Here is a 17,897-nt window from a genome sequence, read left to right on the forward strand (position 1 = left end):
TTTTAAACGCTGTTATAGTTCTAGCCTTCACAACCTCCTCAGGTAAGGAGTTCCACAAGTTGACTGCGCTGCGTGAAGAAGAACTTCCTTGTATTTGTTTTAAACCTGCTGCCTGTTAATTTCATTTGGTGATCCCCTAGTTCTTTCATTATGGGAATAAGTAAATAACTTTTCCTTATCCACTTTCTCCACATCGCTCATGATTTTATATACCTCTATCATATCCCCCCTTAGTCTTCTCTTTTCCAAGCTGAAGAGTCCTAGCCTCTTTAATCTCTCCTCATATGGGACCCGTTCCAAACCCCTAATCATTTTAGTTGCCCTTCTCTGAACCTTTTCTAGTGCCAGTTTATCTTTTTTTGAGATGAGGAGACCACATCTGTATGCAGTATTCGAGATGTGGGCGTAACATCGATTTATATAAGGGCAATAATATATTCTCCGTCTTATTCTCTATCCCCTTTTTAATGCTTCCTAACATCCTGTTTGCTTTTTTGACCGCCTCTGCACACTGCGCAGACATCTTCAGAGAACTATTCACGATGACTCCAAGAACTTTTTCCTGACTTGTTGTAGCTAAATTATCCCCCATCATATTGTATGTATAGTTGGGGTTATTTTTTCCCATGTGCATTACTTTACATTTATCCACATTAAATTTCATTTGCCATTTTGTTGCCCAATCACTTAGTTTTGTGAGATCTTTTTGAAGTTCATCACAGTCTGCTTTGGTCTTAACTATCTTGAGCAGTTTAGTATCATCTGCAAACTTTGCCACCTCACTGTTTACCCCTTTCTCCAGATCATTTATGAATAAGTTGAATAGGATTGGTCTGAGGACTGACCCTTGGGGAACACCACTAGTTACCCCTCTCCATTCTGAGAATTTACCATTAATTCCTACCCTTTGTTCCCTGTCTTTTAACCAGTTCTCAATCCATGAAAGGACCTTCCCTTTTATCCCATGACAGCTTAACTTACCTAAGAGCCTTCGGTGGGGGACCTTGTCAGAGGCTCTCTGGAAATCTAAGTACACTCTGTCCCCTTGTCCACAAGTTTGTTTACCCCTTCAAAGAACTCTAATAGATTAGTAAGACATGATTTCTCTTTCAGAAACCATGTTGACTATTGCTCATTAGTTTATGTTTTTCTATGTATCTGACAATTTTATTCTTAACTATTGTTTCGACTAATTTGCCCAGTACCAACGTTAGAATTACTGGTCTGTAATTGCCGGGATCACCTCTAGATCCCTTTTTAAATATTGGCGTTACATTAGCTAACTTCCAGTCATTGGGTACAGAAGCCGATTTAAAGGACAGATTACAAACCTTAGTTAATAGTGCCGCAACTTCACATTTGAGTTCTTTCAGAACTCTTGGGTGAATGCCATCTGGTCCCGGTGACTTGTTAATGTTAAGTTTATCAATTAACTCCAAAACCTCCTCTAGTGACACTTCAATCTGTGACAGTTCCTCAGATTTGTCACCTACAAAAGCTGGCTCAGGTTTGGGAATCTCCCTAACATCCTCAGCCGTGAAGACTGAAGCAAAGAATCCATTTAGTTTCTCTGCAATGATTTTATCATCTGTAAGCGCTCCTTTTGTAGCTCGATCATCAAGGGGTCCCACCGGTTTCCTGCTTCTGATGTACTTAAAAAACATTTTGTTATTAGCTTTGGAGTTTTTGGCTAGCTGTTCTTCAAACTCCTCTTTGGCTTTTCTTATTACATTCTTGCACTTAATTTGGCAGTGTTTATGCTCCTTTCTATTTGCCTCATTAGGATTTAACTTCCACTTTTTAAAGGAAGTCTTTTTATCTCTCACTGCTTCTTTTACATGGTTGTTAAGCCACAGTGGCTCTTTTTTAGTTCTTTTACTGTGTTTCTTCATTTGGGGTATACATTGAAGTTGGGCCTCTATTATGGTGTCTTTAAAAAGCGCCCATGCAGCTTGCAGGGATTTCACTTTAGTCACTGTACCTTTTAACTTCTGCTTAACTAACCCCCTCATTTTTGCATAGTTCCCCCTTTTGAAATTAAATGCCACAGTGTTGGGCTGTTGAGATGTTCTTCCCACCACAGGGATGTCGAATGTTGTTGTAGTATGGTCACTATTTCCAAGCGGTCCTGTTATAGTTACCTCTTGGACCAGCTCCTGCGCTCCACTCAGGACTAAATCTAGAGTTGCCTCTCCCCTTGTGGGTTCCCATACCAGCTGCTCCATGAAGCAGTCATTTAAAGTATCGAGAAATTTTATCTCTGCATTTCGTCCTGAAGTGAAATGTTCCCAGTCAATATGGGGATAATAGAAATTCCCCACTATTATTGAGTTCTTAATTTTGATAGCCTCTCTAATTTCCCTTAGCATTTCATCATTACTATCACTGTCCTGGTCAGGTGGTCAATAATAGATCCCTAATGTTATAGTCTTATTAGAGCATGAAATTTCTATCCATAGAGATTCTATGGAACATGTGGATTCACTTAAGATTTTTACTTCATTTGATTCTACATTTTCTGTCACATATAATGCCACTCCCCCCTCCCACCCCCGCACGACTTGTTCTGTCCTTCCGATATATTTTTGTACCCCGGAATGATTGTGTCCCATTGCTCTCAGTCCACCAGGTTTCTGTGTTGCCTATTATATCAATATCCTCCTTTATCACAAGGCACTCTAGTTCACCCATCTTATTATTTAGACTTCTAGCATTTGTGTACAAGCACTTTAAAAACTTGTCACTGTTTATTTGTCTGCCCTTTTCTGATGTGTCAGATTCTTTTTTATGTGAACGTTTATCATCTGATCTGGCCCTTACATTATCCTCTTCCATTCTCTGCTCCTGACTATAACCTGGAGATTCTCTATTATTAGACTCTCCCCTAAGAGAAGTCTCTGTCCGATCCACATGCTCCTCTGCAGCAGTTGGCTTTCCCCCATCTCCTAGTTTAAAAGCTGCTCTACAACCTTTTTAATGTTTTGTGCCAGCAGTCTGGTTCCACTTTGGTTTAAGTGGAGCCCATCTCTCCTGTATAGGCTCCCCCCATCCCAAAAGTTTCCCCAGTTCCTAATGAATGGGCAAAATGTGGACAGGGACATGGGAAGGGGTGGAATGGGGTAGGGTCATGGGTGGGGCCGCGGGCAGAATGGGGATGGGACCGCAGGCGGAAGGGGTTGGGCAGGGCCCCAATTCCAGCACTAGAGCCCCCCACACACATACACACGCACACACTTGCTCTGACCCAGGGCCTCAGGAGATCTTAATCTGCCTCTGTCTGTAGGTTTTGCATCTGTTGTTCTGGCACGGTCTGGTGCTGCTTTGAATTAGTGTGTCCTGGTCTATGGGAGGCTTACTTCTGATTTGGGGAGTTGTTAAAAGGCCAGAAAAGAGGGTTTGGGGAAAGATTTCTTTCAAGATGTGGTTCCCATCAAGTATGGGTTGTAATTGTTTGATGATACTCTATATGGATTCCAGTATGGGTTGGTGGGTGACAAGCAGGGATGTGCGTTTGGAGTTTGGGGGTTTGTTTGGGTGGGTTTTGGGTTGGTGGGTTTTTTGTTGTTTTTTTTGGAGGGACGGGGTGGAGGGTTTGGTATCAAAGCAAGTTCTCTTGAGGTATTTAGGTGGCCCGTTCCCTGATGTGATTTGCTTCTCTGATGGAGTCTCTTTGTTTGATGAAGGCAGTTATAAAGATCTTAAGGGTCTATCTTTGGAGCATATTCTGTGGAATCTGAGTTCCTGGCTTTCGATAACAGATTTCTTGGTGTGTTTGGGGTGGTTACTGGATCTGTGAAGGTAGGTGAGGTGATTCATGTGTTTCTTGTATATAATTGTCTGTAGGGTTCCATTGCTGAAGCTTATCGTGCCATCCAGGAAGTTGATGCTGGTTATGATGTTGTTCCTGAATGCCATGATCAGCTTCAACATCCTGGACATAACCAAATATTAGTATCTTCCACCAATAGAAGTTGGTCCAAATAAAAGTTACCTCTTCCATCTTGTCTCTCTCTTATCCTAGAACCTACACAGCTGCAACAGCATTGCAAAATACATAACTGTCATTCTTTTGTTTCAATCTATCCTCTTCCCTTTCTGTTTCATATGAATTTGCTTCCTTGATCCCTACTGGTGACTTCAGTGCTTTTTCAGCCCCTGTACTTTTCCTTCAGAAAGGAAACCAGATTTTTTTTTACTTATTGCCTCACTTTCTTGTCAAAGAGCAGTAGTTAAAGCTGGAAGATGATGTGATAACAGGATTTGGCTTGACTGGTTTTCCCTCACTGATTGTTGGTCTGGTCTGCCTTTAAATTGTAGAACACAGCACTCTATTTAGATTTGCCTCAAAAATTAGATCTGAGTTATTTGTGGGAATAGCTACTTATTTTATTTTCCTATTATTTAATGTCAAAAAGGATTTCCAAAAAGTGATCAATGTGCTGTGTGAATGTTCCTAATAGAAACACCTGGAAACTTAGAATAATTTCATAGCACTGTATTCCTATGATTTCTGTAGTAATCAATATTTAGGTAGGAGGGAATTGCCATAATGCAGGGAATAATTCTTACCCACTATAAAGCTAAGGGACCCTGCTACCATGAAGTGTCAGATCTTGGGTCGAATTAGGAAAATGACCCTGTACCAAGGAGACGTCACCAAATATCGGTATCCAATTTAGGTCCTGATCCTACAAGGAATCCTTGCAGGTGGACCTCTATACCCATTTGGTATCCAACTGAAGTCAAAGCACACAGATTTTACTTCAGGATTGGGCCTTAGGTTGTAATTGTAATGGGGCAGGAAACTGCCTTATATACTGCCAAAGCCAATAAATAATAACTATCTCAAATTATTCCAATATGCACACGTTTCCAAAAAGGAGGAATTCATCTCCATTTTTTTCTACTCCTTTCCATAAAATTTTAAGTTCTCAGGGGGTGGGGAGGATTACCCCAATATGCCTCTTTAATAAACAAAAAACAAAGATACAAAACTACCAGCTCTGTATATTTGGATTACCTCAGTTTTCAAGATCATTTTCCTTATTTAAATAATTTGGGCCAAATTCTTTTGAACATTTTGGTTTTGCAAAATTAATGTAATTGTCTTTTAAAAGGTCATTGGATTGCCATTGTCTTGTCCCATAAAATGCACTGTTCTGAATTTCCAGAGAATGCTGTTTAATCATATCGGAGATGGTGCTTTGCCCCGAAGTGATCCTAACCTGTCTGGCCCTGAGAAAGGTGAGTAGAATCCTGTACCACTGCCAATCTGGGTATCAGTGAACAGGGGCGGCTCTATGTATTTTGCCGCCCCAAGCACGGCAGTCAGGCAGCCTTCAGCGGCGTGCCTTCGGGAGGTCCGCTGGTAACACGGATTCGGCAGCATGCCTGCGGGAGGTCCGCCGGTCCCGCGCCTTCAGCATACCCACCGCTGAATTGCTGCCGAAGCCGCGGGACTGGCAGACCTCCCTCAGGCATGCCGCCGAAGGCTGCCTGACTACCGCCCTCACGGCAACTGGCAGGCCGCCCTCCGCGGCTTGCCGCCCCAGGCATGCGCTTGGTGCGCTGGTGCCTGGAGCCGCCCCTGTCAGTGAAGAGAAATTTAAGTTGTCACTCTAGAATATCACTCCTCCTGACTGGCTGGTGAATAATAATAGTTCCTAGATCTCATATAGCACTTCGCATCCATACGTCTCAAATTGCTTCACAAGGAAAGAACAGTGTACCTGTGATCTGAGCCTTGCATTCAGAAGGACCCAGCAGATAGCAGGGAGTCAGAGTCAGAGATGGAACAGCAGATGGGAAGGCATTGCTGCTGGCTGTCTGCCTGCTAGCATGGTCTTGAGCTGACTGGACTGGATCACTTGGGAGGAAGTTTAAAGGCTCAGGAGTGGGAGAAAGATACATGTTCATCTGGAGGCTGAAGGGGAGGTTGAGATGATCTTGGGATGAGAGGGAACCCTGAAGTTTGGTACATCCATTTCCCATTTAGCCATACATAATCTACCTCTGCTCCCCCTGTTTATATCTGGAATGCTATTGGAAATAGATCTAATTATCTTTAACATATTAAAGTAAATAAGAAACATCCATTATTGTCTATAAAGAAAATATAAATGAGGGTGCTTCTGTATTGTTGGCGTAATTACCCCTTCACAGAGCACTAAATTTTAAACTGAAATCACGCTGGAATACACAGAGACACTCCAAATGGTTTGCAGTAAATTTCAAATCATACAATTCAAAAGCAAATTATAACTAGAGCCGACCAGGAAGTGGAATTTCCATCCTGCAAAGTAAATTGAATTTTCTAATATTTTTTCATCCTGAATCAGGATGAAAATTCAAAAGCCAGAATTTTTCATGGGACCAAAAAATCCAAAATGGCCAGGCCAGGGATTTGGAGCAATCAAATTTTTGAATTGCTCCGCTCCGGCTATGCTCCAGCTGTGGGCAAAAACCTACTGGTCCACACTCCAGCTCCGGGCTCTGCTCCAAAGCTCTGGTCCAGGCAGCAGAAATATTTTGGTCTTTACAAAATGGTATATGCTGATCTGGGAGCTGAAGAACTGGCCGTCTAGGTAGTCTACTCAACCACCAGATTGGAACCTGGGGAGCCAGTTAGCCGGGGTCCTGCCCATCTGGTTACTTTTAAAGTAAGGACAGCTCATGCTGCTAGATGGAAGTAACATATTACCATTACCATTAAATGTCTCTCTTACATATTAGGAAATAACAAGACAAAATGTTTTTTTAAGAAATAGGCTGATTACTGTGTGCTGCTCTCAGGGTCAACCCTCTACTGCAGAAGCACTCCCCAGGAGAATTAATCAAAAAGATCGATAAAAATGTTCTCACTGGAATGCATTTTAATTGGTACCTATTAAAAGCATAATATATGTTATGTGTACTTATGAATAAATGAATATTAAAATGTAAATGGGGAGTTGCCAGGTAAACCTGAATCCTGGATATTAGGACTGGAAAATTAAATATACAAGGAATCTTGGTGCTTTAAATACATTTGTTTTAATTTAGTTCATGAATTCGTTGTTCTGCAAGCAAACAACTTCATTATTTAGCCCCCCTTGAATAAAATTGTTCACTCATCACAAATTAGTTCTTTGTAATATCTACAGGGAACATTTTATAAAATGTTTCTGCTTTAGAAAGTGTAATAAAATGTCAGGAAATTTTTGTCATTGTTTTGTTTTTTAATGTAGTGACAGGTTGTGAGCAATATTTCTGCAAACGGATTACTGTCAAGGTTGGTTCGTGCCAGTATCAGATTGGTCATTATTATCTGGGCACATGAACATCAGGGCACATGTGACTATAGAAACCAATTGGATACTGGTTTAAACATATCTCCCTCTCCCTCTTACCTTGTGCCCCCCTTATTTGTGTATTTATTTCCTGTTATGTATTTTCTCAATTGTAAGATCTCTGGGGTAGGAGATTGGAGCCTAGGGAGCCAGTTAGCCGGGGTCCTGCCCATCTGGTTACTTTTGTTATTTGTACAGTGCCTGGTACAGTAGGAATCTCGTAGTCCTTAAATGTACTGCAATAGAAATAGTGAATAACAACATGAACACTGCACTCTGACTTTCACTCCATTCTTGTAAATGAGCACAAGGTCCTTCTTGTGTTTCAGTACCATGTTTGCACACAAGTATGGAGGACAGGCCAAGAGAAGAATGGTGCAGACAGAGCTTGTGCTCCCTATATCTTGGAAGCACTTTGAATTTATTGTCAACAGGTGGTTCAGCTTAAAAGGGCTTCTACCAATTCTATAGTCTTTTTTTTTTTTTTTTTTTTTTTTGAAGGTAATAGATTTTTCATTAACTAGAGGGTAGCTTTGAGGAAAATTTGCAATTTTTAAGATCTCTTTTGGGTCTGCCAGTGCTAAATATCTTTTTGTCAGACAAGTGTGGAGAATATTATAGTATGAGACCTCTCTGGTTCCCGTCATAGAGAATATTCCATGCTTTGTGCAGTAATCACTATTCCATGCACTACAATTCAATTAAAGATGTATAAGCCTCGGAAAATTACACTGATAAATACCAAACAGTGATCTTATACAAGTCAAGGGTGCCAAAGTCATCCTGCAACCGAGTAAATTACATTTTTAATTAGAACCTTTGGACCTCATGTATACAAAGTAAAGGTCATATGCTGCCCTCACTCCATTTTTGTGTGCAGTTTTTAATGTTTTTTAACTTTATCTCTTCTTTTCATCAGCCTATGTATTTTTGTTCAGTTCCTCTACCCCTCCATCTTGCGCTCTCTCTCTCTCTCTCTCTCTCTCGGGTTTTTTGCGGGGTTTTTTTTGGGGGGGGTGGGGGTGTCTATGCCAGGGCAACAGAAGTGTGTTAACATTGAAGATATTCTGAGGGAATATTGGCTGGAATTCTAGTCAGTTTACTTCTCCAGTCTTTCCATATGTAAAGCGATTCAGAGGAAACTGCCTAGGAACAGTCTGTTTCATTCCACATAGAACTCTTTAAACAGGGAGCCTGCTACAGGGGGAATCTGAGGGCAGGTCTACACTTTTGCTTAAGTCATTGTAACTTACCACGCTTAGGGGTGTGAAAAAGTCACCCCCCCTGAGCGACGCAAGTTACAGCAACCTAAGCGCTGTCCACACTGGCGCTATGTCAGCGGGAGATGCTATTCCACTGACACAGCTTCCGCCTCTCGTGGAGGTGGGGTAATTATGCTGACAGGAGAGCGCTCTCCTGTCAGCATAGAGTGTCTCCACCAGACGCACTACAGGAGCACAACTGCATCGGTGCAGCTGCGCCTGATGCAGTGCTTCTAGTGTAGAGTAGCCCTGACTCATGGGATCGTCGTCTGTTTCCCTCTGTAGCTGGATCTGTGTGTGCAAAGCACCAGAGTGCTCTTTCAGTTGCTATTGCTCATGAGGTCCAAATTGCGGTACAATCTCAGACTCACCTAGGGAGCCAAATACACACATCAAGCAGGCCAGGAGTCTAACATGCATGATTTCAAGTGCTTTTTTAAATGCTATTGTAATCAGGTGAGTTTTTCAGGCATGCTGTTAAGTTGGTTAACATTTTAACTCTACATATTTGTAATCTTCATGGATATAGGAAAGGTGGAGAGGTTGGAATTGAGAGCTGGAAATATTAGCGGATGTGTCAGCATTGTCCTTCTCTTCCAGCTGTAAACACCACACCCAGCAGTTGGAGTCTAGACAGTGGAAAAGAAGCCAGGAACATGTCAGAAAGTGGAAAGCTTATGTCTCCCCCTGTGCCACCAAGACCCACACAAACTGGTGAATATATGAACATTTCAGGCCAACCTCCAATACAAAATGATTTACTTGATGGCTTTGATTCTTTCCACTGTGATTAACACTTAACTCCCTGGGAAGGATAATTTATCAGTTCATTGACTCAGATGGAAGGCTGTAGAGCTGCAGTTACTTTCATCTTGTTAACGTTCTGTACTCTTGTAACATTCCATTTTCAATATCCTGCATCTTCATTTAATGACTTATTAGATTCAAGCAGTTCATGTTGATACCCAGAAGAGATGATTGATTTTTTGGTCTTTTGATCTTACAATGATTAGAGGTTAGTAATCACAACCTGGGCACTCTGAAAAGAAGCATCTTATTGGGTGGTGCTATATAGGCAGTCATGTAATGCCATGGTTTCAGTTTCATTAACCAGTTTGTCCTTCAAAAAATCATTTTGTCAATTTAAAGGAAAAGATATTTAAGTGCTACTTTAAGTATGATTGTTTTCAAGTGATTGAAGATATTTTCCATTTATCCTCACAATACACCATGGACCTGCAGGCCTCTGGGAGAAGCATGCTTTGTGATGTGTTATTGCTTGTTTAACACATATGTACAGAATTTTTTCCTTAAAAGAACAAACAAAGGGAGGGGAAGAGAGCATAAGGAATTTTTTCAATCACGTTGTCAGTTAGTTTAGAATGATGTAAAAATTGCCAGGGGAGATGGGTGCATAAATATTTCATGCTGTATGTATTCTCTTGTAAGATAACCTTTGCATAACTTTGAAAACAAATGAAATCTTCTAAAGTATGCACAGCCTTTGAGCAAGATGCACAGAATCGAACAGGGGGAGGCAGTGGGTAGTAAAAATTGGATCATCTTTTTTCCATTAACAAAGCTTTCCCAGGAATACCTTTGTATCGTTTTTTTGGTTTTTTTTTTCTTTTTTTCTGTGATCCATCTAAACATATTGGTGACCTTTTGTATCTGGTAGAATTTCTGTAATAAATCTAATTTACAGTTTTCACGAGGGTGGCATTCTAAAATCTGTCTAGTTTCTATGAAATTAAATTGAACCCTTTCTAACTTCACAGCTTCACCGGCAAGGCATGTAGCTTCAGTTTCCCCTTCTCCTGCTGGCAGATCTCCAATGAAGGTACTGGCCTGTTCCATGGGGCTTGTTATGTCTATGTTGTGTGGTGTATAACTTTTATTTTATATTGTCTGTTTTAGATCATTTCTTATGCTACTGCATTTATGCACATTTCGCATTCACAAATGTAGCTGACAGTAGCAGCCCTAAAACCTTCACACTAAGATTTTCAAAACTGTGTACCTAAAATTAGGATCCTAAATATTTAGACATTGAAATTAAGTGGCCTGATTTTCAGAAGTTCTGAGCACCCAGAAGCTCTCATTTGAAAATTTTGGCCTAAGATTTTGTCCAGATAATATATCAGATGTAATGTCCTTAACAAATGTGGAAGCCTCCTACTACACAAAGGAACACAACCTGAAGAAAGCAGTTTAGCAGGATTTCCGAAATACACCAGCTTTCTTAGCCCACAGTGACGATTAAATAAAACCCTCTTCACTCCTCCCATGCCGTACGTTGGACTCAATCTTTGGCCCTTCTTCCAGCCCCTTTGCATTGCCTGAGGAAGCTGCCCCTAAGAATCTAATCTAAGTTCCATTGATGTAAATGAAAATCTTTCCATTTTTCCAATGACTTCAGTGGGCTTTGAATCAATCTCTAGATGGGCAGCCAAGAATTCCCCCGGCATGGGGTGGAGGTGCATAAAGCCAGCTCTAAGCACCTGTCTCCACTCCACTGCTGTGCTCACAGCTATCTGATCCTAATCTGGAACAGAGCAGCTGGGCACCAGCCAGCCCAAGATCAGGGGAACAGAAAGTTGTTTTAGATCCACATTCCCTCCACCACTGTTCAGCTGAGGATTGAGTCTGGTGTGCCCGGACTGTCTCTCAAACTAGCTAGCATAAGTCTAACGTATTTGGTACTTAGCAAAACCTTTTGTATGTATAATATCTTTTCTTATCTCTTCAGTTGTTTGTTGTTGTATATTTCATGCCTTAATACTAATAAGTCTGAGTTTATGACTAAGTCATAATTAAAAACTAATTGCATTTCTTACAGTTTTTCAAACCCAAGCTTCTTTCATTCCTTTCTTCAGCAGAATCTGAACCTCTGGCCTGTAGTACCGTGTGGCCTAGTAACTTCCAGGACAGTCAGAGGAGAATAAGGAGATTCTAATGGACAGTATACTACTGGTGCCTAATTATTGCAGTGATGGGCATTATATAAAAATGCTTAGGATAAACTGAGTTTTCAGCAAATCTCTAGAAGTCTACACCTTTCCTAACGCGTTCAATTCCTCACAATTCAGTACAAGTGCTATTCCACTGTAAAGAAATCAAAATCAAAAAGGGAAAATTATTTTACTGTGATTCTGCTTCCCTGAAGATGTTCTGCTAAAGTTTTCCTTCCTCTCTCTTAACTCCTTAGCATCAGACCAACCAAATTCTATTGGTTCATGAAGAATTTTGACCCACCAGGATAGCAGTAATGGAGTAGTGTGTCATGTCCCCGCTTTGACCATTGTGCACCATCCCCTGCCTGGTATTAATGCTACCCAACAAACATTGCAGGTCAGATCCTCCACTTACATCAGTGGCAGAGTTCCCAGGAGAGGCCAATTAAAAATATTTTATCGTCACTGAAAAAATTGCTCCAGAGAAAAAACAGAAACAATGTGCAAGCACTGAGACATTTTAAAAAAAGATCACTAGAGTTGAGGAGGAGAAAAAGTACAATTTTCACAATCCCTTTTTTTACTGTTAAACAGGTTTGTTTGTTTTTTCAAAAAAAGAAAAATTACAACCAGCTCTAATAATCCCCAAATTATATGTGGGGTAAGTGCATAAGAAATCTATTGGAGTAAAATCTACAGAAAACTATAATTACAGGTAATTTTCACTTCTCTAATGATTCTCTCTGCCAGGATTCTCACTCCTGGAAGGTAAGAAGCTTAAGAAATGTGCCAGCAGAAAAATGACATAAGGTAGCACTGATATAGGCTCTGTATCAAGGGTAGAACTTCATGCCCCAAGAGCACTGACGTTTGAGTGTCTTCATCAGTGCAAAAACTGGTTTGCCTCTGCCAAGAAATCCTATATCTGTCAATGTAGGATGCAAGCAGTGCCTTGAAGTTGGAATAGTATCCTTTCAAAAGATTACAAGTGAACCAGCAAAGCTGGATTCACTCTTCCCGTCTCCACTTCTGTAACATGAATGTAGAAAGGGGAAATCTGGAAACCATAATATGGAGCTGCCTTGAGTTGGAGGCCTTAACAGGAGTACATGGGAGAGATCCTGGCCCTCTCTCAGTACCTACTGTTTTCATCCTTTCTGAAGACCCAAGAACTCAATACCTATGACTTCAGGTATCGAGGGTGGCACATGACTGCCAACAGAGGGCCTGTTTTATACTCTACTCCAGTACTATTGTTCTTGAGGATAAAAATTCTTTAAGAGTTGAGGGAGTTCTACCAATCTTGTGCTGAGGAACTAGGACTCATAAGTGAGAATCTTAGTGAATAATATCTTTAGTAAATAATATTTATCACCTATACAATAGCTTGAGTTGCCTCATCACCACTTGGCTTAGAGCAAACAATACTTCTAAACCAGGCTGGCGATGGTGATTTGAGTATATTCCCAATCCTGGAAGTTCTGTGGCTTTCACAAGCAAAAGATGCTAAAAATTTTCAATGACATTGATGCACACTGCAGAATTTGAAGCTACCTGCACTGTTAATGGTATCTGATAATAAGTTATGGTCCTGAAACCAGACACCACACTGATAAAATGCAGGGAAATTTAATAGAAGTTTATTCTCATTAAACAGCTATCATTCCTGTGTTATAAAATGATTAAGTAGTTAATTTTTAAAAAATCATACATGGAATATTAGCACACATGAAGCAGTGTTATATCTCTTTTTACAGCATGATTCATTGCAAAAAACGGGAGGAAAGCTGTAAATATATTCTAAACCAGAGACTGAAGTAGCAGTACTCAATGTGATATAGATACAGTGTTCTGGCAGTAGAGGGCACAGTGCTACTAGTTACACTGCAAGCTATATTCCATTGTCAGTACTATGAAAGTTATTTCTTTTTAAACACTGACAGATTTTTCCAGAGACTGATGATAGGAATACAACATTTTAATATAGCTTACTTCCACTAAAATAAATTGTTGACATGAACAGTATTTGATGTATAGTTAGAAAATATAAGCATTCTATAGACAAGCTTGGACTATATTTTTACTGGATCTTAATTCGACCATAAATACATGTTTCATCTATCATGCTCCCAAGAATCAGTGCAAAAAAAAAAAAAAAATCTACCCGGATTTTTAGTGTTCACGGAGAAACATTGCTCTTAATTCTCCTTCTCATGAATCCTTCTCTTTTCTTCTTTGCAGGGATCCAGGCAATCATTTACCCCATCTCCAGTGGAATGTCATTCCTCGGGGCTCATATCCAACTCCCCAGTCTTGTCAGGAAGTTACAGCAGTGGAATCTCTTCACTTAGCCGATGTAGCACATCAGAAACATCTGGCTTTGAAAGTCAAGGGAGTGAACAAACTATTCCAAACTACAGTGTTTCTGAGGAGCCGATGAGAAAAGAAAGTAAAACTCCGCCACCTTACAGCGTTTATGAACGAACTTTGAGACGGCCTGTTCCGCTACCTCACAGCCTCTCCATCCCTGTCACTTCAGATCCACCAGCACTGCCACCCAAACCCCTGCTGGCACGGCCAAACAATCTGGAAAATAGTAGCCGGAGGACTGAACAGGTTCCTCGGCCCAGGCCTCTTCCTCGGAAAGTGTCTCAGTTATAAGAAGTCACTTTTATATTTACTTGCAATGAATTCTTTACCGTTTACGAAATAATATTTAAAAAAAGTAAAATACATTTAGTGTAGGCACTTTAATATTTTACCCAATTTTTCTTTTAAATGATTTTTAAAATGCTTATTAATATTATGTTGCACATTATTAAATGAAATTAATAATTTTGATTGCCAGATATTACAGGAAGCATGAATGAGAGAATGTTGTTAATTTCAAGGTGGTAAATATGGATGCATAGCTTTTTGGTATGTTATGTTCATTTTTAAAAAATAATTTAATTAAATCTAAAACCCCACGAGCTCTCATTTGCATTAGTTGTATGCTTCTTACAAAATGTAGGCTATGCTAACTGAGCTAATTACTAGAAATAAATGCACGCTTCCTAACCACATTGTTTGTAGGCCAGGACATTTCTGCAAGTAGGCTGAATGTTGTTCCCATTTCCCCATGAGCAGGTTGGTCAATTCAAATATCTGTGCATGTGGGGTTAGGGGTGGTGCGGAGGAGGGGGTTGTTAATGCAAGTTACCCCGCAGTAAAAAGTTCTAAAGACAAAAGTTGTAAGTTCTTGAAACAAAATACTACTTTTGTGTTGCTTTCTAAGAGTAACAAATATTCACATTTCATTCAGTGTAGAACACCTTTCTGGGAATTAATTTGATTGTTGAGAAACTCTTTAGTCCCATAACAGTAGCTTATCTCCTGTATCTGGTGCACTTCTTTCTTTTTAAGGTGCGATTTACCTTTACTCTTTCAGTTAGCCCATACAAAAAAAATCCCATTAATAGTTAGTTGGAGGTTTTCTCCTGTCTTTGAAAGTTAACTTCAAAAAAAAAAAAAACTCTGTACCAGAAGAACAAATATCCAGATATTATAGAGGCATAAATGAATGTGTCCCGTTAATAAGGATACACAAGAATCAATACTGGTTAGTATTAAATCAATGCAGTAAGTGAACAAATTTAAAGAATATAAATCACTAGCTATGTATCAGTAAATTTTTAAAAGATAAAGGGCATTAATTCACAATTCTGCACAAATTAGCAAAATTCCTAACAGCTCTTCGTGTATATTCTTACTAGTGCAGGTTTTTGTTGTTGTTTGTTATTGGTTTTTATTTTTGATTGGTTGTTTTAACTTAGTTGATCATTGTCATCTTTACTGAAGGAAGATGATGGTAGACAGTTCTAGGTTGAATTTCACTAGATAGCGTCTGTAAAGCAATGGAAAGCTAATGCCCAGATGTAGGAGTGTGGAGAAAGCACCTTGTGTATGTATTTTTTGTAGCTCTCTTTCTTTTACTTACTGTTTTTAACACTTGGTTGACAACAGATTTATGAACTGTATTTTAAATCATGTTGTTAAAAATATTCTCCTTCTTTTTTGGGGAAGCTCATGTTGATTTTAATTGTTTGCTTTGTTGATAGCTTAACTGGAAGAAAGTGACCACTTTTTATATTCTCTCAGTGAAACCTTCAGCAGGTATGTGCTGTTGATGGTAGCTATAGAGGTTTTCTATAATAAATGTTCAAGTATTTTTGTACATAAGTGGTTAATTTTAATAAGGAGTGTACCATTATGTGAAAAAAGAAGCAAACAGTTGTGTATGCAGTAAGATTGTTATAATTATGCCAAATACTTTATGTATGGAAAAAAGAATATTTGTACATATGTGCTTTTAACAATAATTCTGCCATATTGACTTTACAATTTTGAATGTCAGAAAAAATTAATATATGTTAAAATATTTATGTTTTAGTGAAAGTATTCATAACTGAAAAAGGAACATATGAATTTTAGCTTTGTATCTTGCCTATTTTGAAGTCTGAAATTCCTTGAACTAGCTCTTGCTTTTGACTATAACATTTTTGTGTCTGTAACCACATTATAAAAGATGTAGAAGGCTACATATTTATGCTGGTATGAAGAGGTAATGCCTAAGATTTAACTAAGGTGTCACAAGTAAGATAACAAAGCTGCTTTGATTCCCCCCCCCCGCCCCCCGGTGTAGTTTAATAGATTGGTTGACTAGTGCTTGAGCACAGTATGAATCAGTGTTATTTGCTCCTGAAGCCATTTATTTTATTTCTGGCAGTGAGCAGAATTGTTGAATTTATCATTTGCATATATTATTGAAGTCAGCTTTGCAGCAAAACATTTCATGAGGTTTCTGTTTACCCAGATGCTCATATAGGTTGCTGCAGAATAAAGTTACTTGATTAATCTTTATAGTATAATTTGTTTTCCACGTAGTAGTAGATTATAAATCAGTTTGTCATAAAATTAAACTTTCTGCCTCCTTTGCTTCAAAGATCCAGCTTTCTTTCTGATAAAAATCTCCTGGATTGAGTTAGTCCTTTCCCTGCTCGGTTCTGTAATGGCTTTGTGAGACAATTGCCAAGACAGTAAAGATTTGGAGGGCATTCACCTGCACTTCTGATCAATGGAGGACTGTAAAATTTACTATAAGAGTTAGGTTAATTTATGGCAATTTGAACTCCCTGTTTTTATAACCAAGACATCAGGAACACTCTGAACAATAGGAGACCATAAAAAAATGACAGTGAAGTGCTGTAAAAAGGAGCTGACACATTTTCTGCTTTGCCAGTTTTGACAAATTGTTTCTGTAGATCAGCTTTTCTTCCTGGCTTCTACAAAAATGTAGTCTGAAATTTGTTATGTATGCTACAACACCCAGAGCTTGAAAGCCTACTGTAAATAAAGCTCTCATTTGAATTTTATGCATTATGAATAAATGTAGTTTTCTGACTTATTTAGTGACATTAAGCAGTTCAGAAAATAATGCAAGAGATGTATCAGAACACTCCCCCGTCACCCAATAATGTACCTGTCATGCTGTCTGGAATGACTCTCAAATGTGAGTGCCTGTCTCAGGACAGACTGTCAGAAAACAAGGGCAGATACCCCAAAATGGTGGTATGTTCTATAATTAGATTTCACCAAACCAGTAACAAATGGATCATTATACCAGTCTTATCATGGAGTCACAGACAGTCCCCTTAAGCTCTCCAGCCTATCTTGCCACCCAGAGACATTGGACTTAGTGATTATGGTCACATAAACCAAAAATCACATCACATCAGGTTGCTGCCAGTCCCAAGAGACTAGTCACTTACTCCAGATCAACTGGAATTCCAGATATTACACCAAAGACAACGCTGGCAGTCAATTCTATAGTAAACCATAGGTTTATTAGCTAAGAAAAAGAATGAGAGTTACTGAGTGGTTAAAGCAGGTAAAATATAATAACATGTGAGTCAAAGTCTGTAAATCCAAAATGATAGCAGAGATGTAGCAATCGGCCAATTTCCCAGAAGTCTGTCAGGGATACCCAGAATAACTCTGGGGATCTCTGACTTCTCATTCAGTTATTCCACCCTGTTAGAATCGAAACAGTCCAGAGATAAAGGCTCTCTTTGAATCAGTGCTTATAGCTTCTTTTCACAGACAACAATCTGACAAGTGTCTGTACCCACACAATGGCCAATTTCTTTGAATTTAGCTCTCTTCATTTGCATTCAGTGAGTTATTTAGTTACAGGGATATACATAATGGAAATGCTTGTCATTACATTATAATAGGAATAGATAAGTGAAAACAATACAAGTAACGTTTCATTAGTTTTCATGAAGTTCTAACACCTGATACACTCTTACATT

At 39.3% G+C, this 17,897-nt stretch overlaps 1 protein-coding gene across 4 annotated transcripts in view; it reads left to right on the forward strand.

The window, feature by feature from the left end:
- DOCK4 (dedicator of cytokinesis 4) overlaps positions 1 to 16,958 on the forward strand; it is a 421,656-nt gene extending 404,698 nt beyond the window's left edge. For all 4 annotated transcript variants that reach the window (XM_054024160.1, XM_054024176.1, XM_054024169.1 and 1 more), the window contains 4 exons: positions 5,172 to 5,244; positions 9,191 to 9,304; positions 10,369 to 10,430; positions 13,786 to 16,958. In XM_054024160.1, the coding sequence (XP_053880135.1) occupies positions 5,172 to 5,244; positions 9,191 to 9,304; positions 10,369 to 10,430; positions 13,786 to 14,205 (669 nt within the window). In that variant the 3' untranslated portion in view covers positions 14,206 to 16,958. The remainder of the gene's footprint in view (positions 1 to 5,171; positions 5,245 to 9,190; positions 9,305 to 10,368; positions 10,431 to 13,785) is intronic.
- The last annotated feature ends 939 nt before the right edge of the window (positions 16,959 to 17,897 follow it).

The sequence above is a fragment of the Malaclemys terrapin genome, chromosome 1 (assembly GCF_027887155.1).
Source record: "Malaclemys terrapin pileata isolate rMalTer1 chromosome 1, rMalTer1.hap1, whole genome shotgun sequence".
Taxonomy (NCBI): domain Eukaryota; kingdom Metazoa; phylum Chordata; order Testudines; family Emydidae; genus Malaclemys; species Malaclemys terrapin.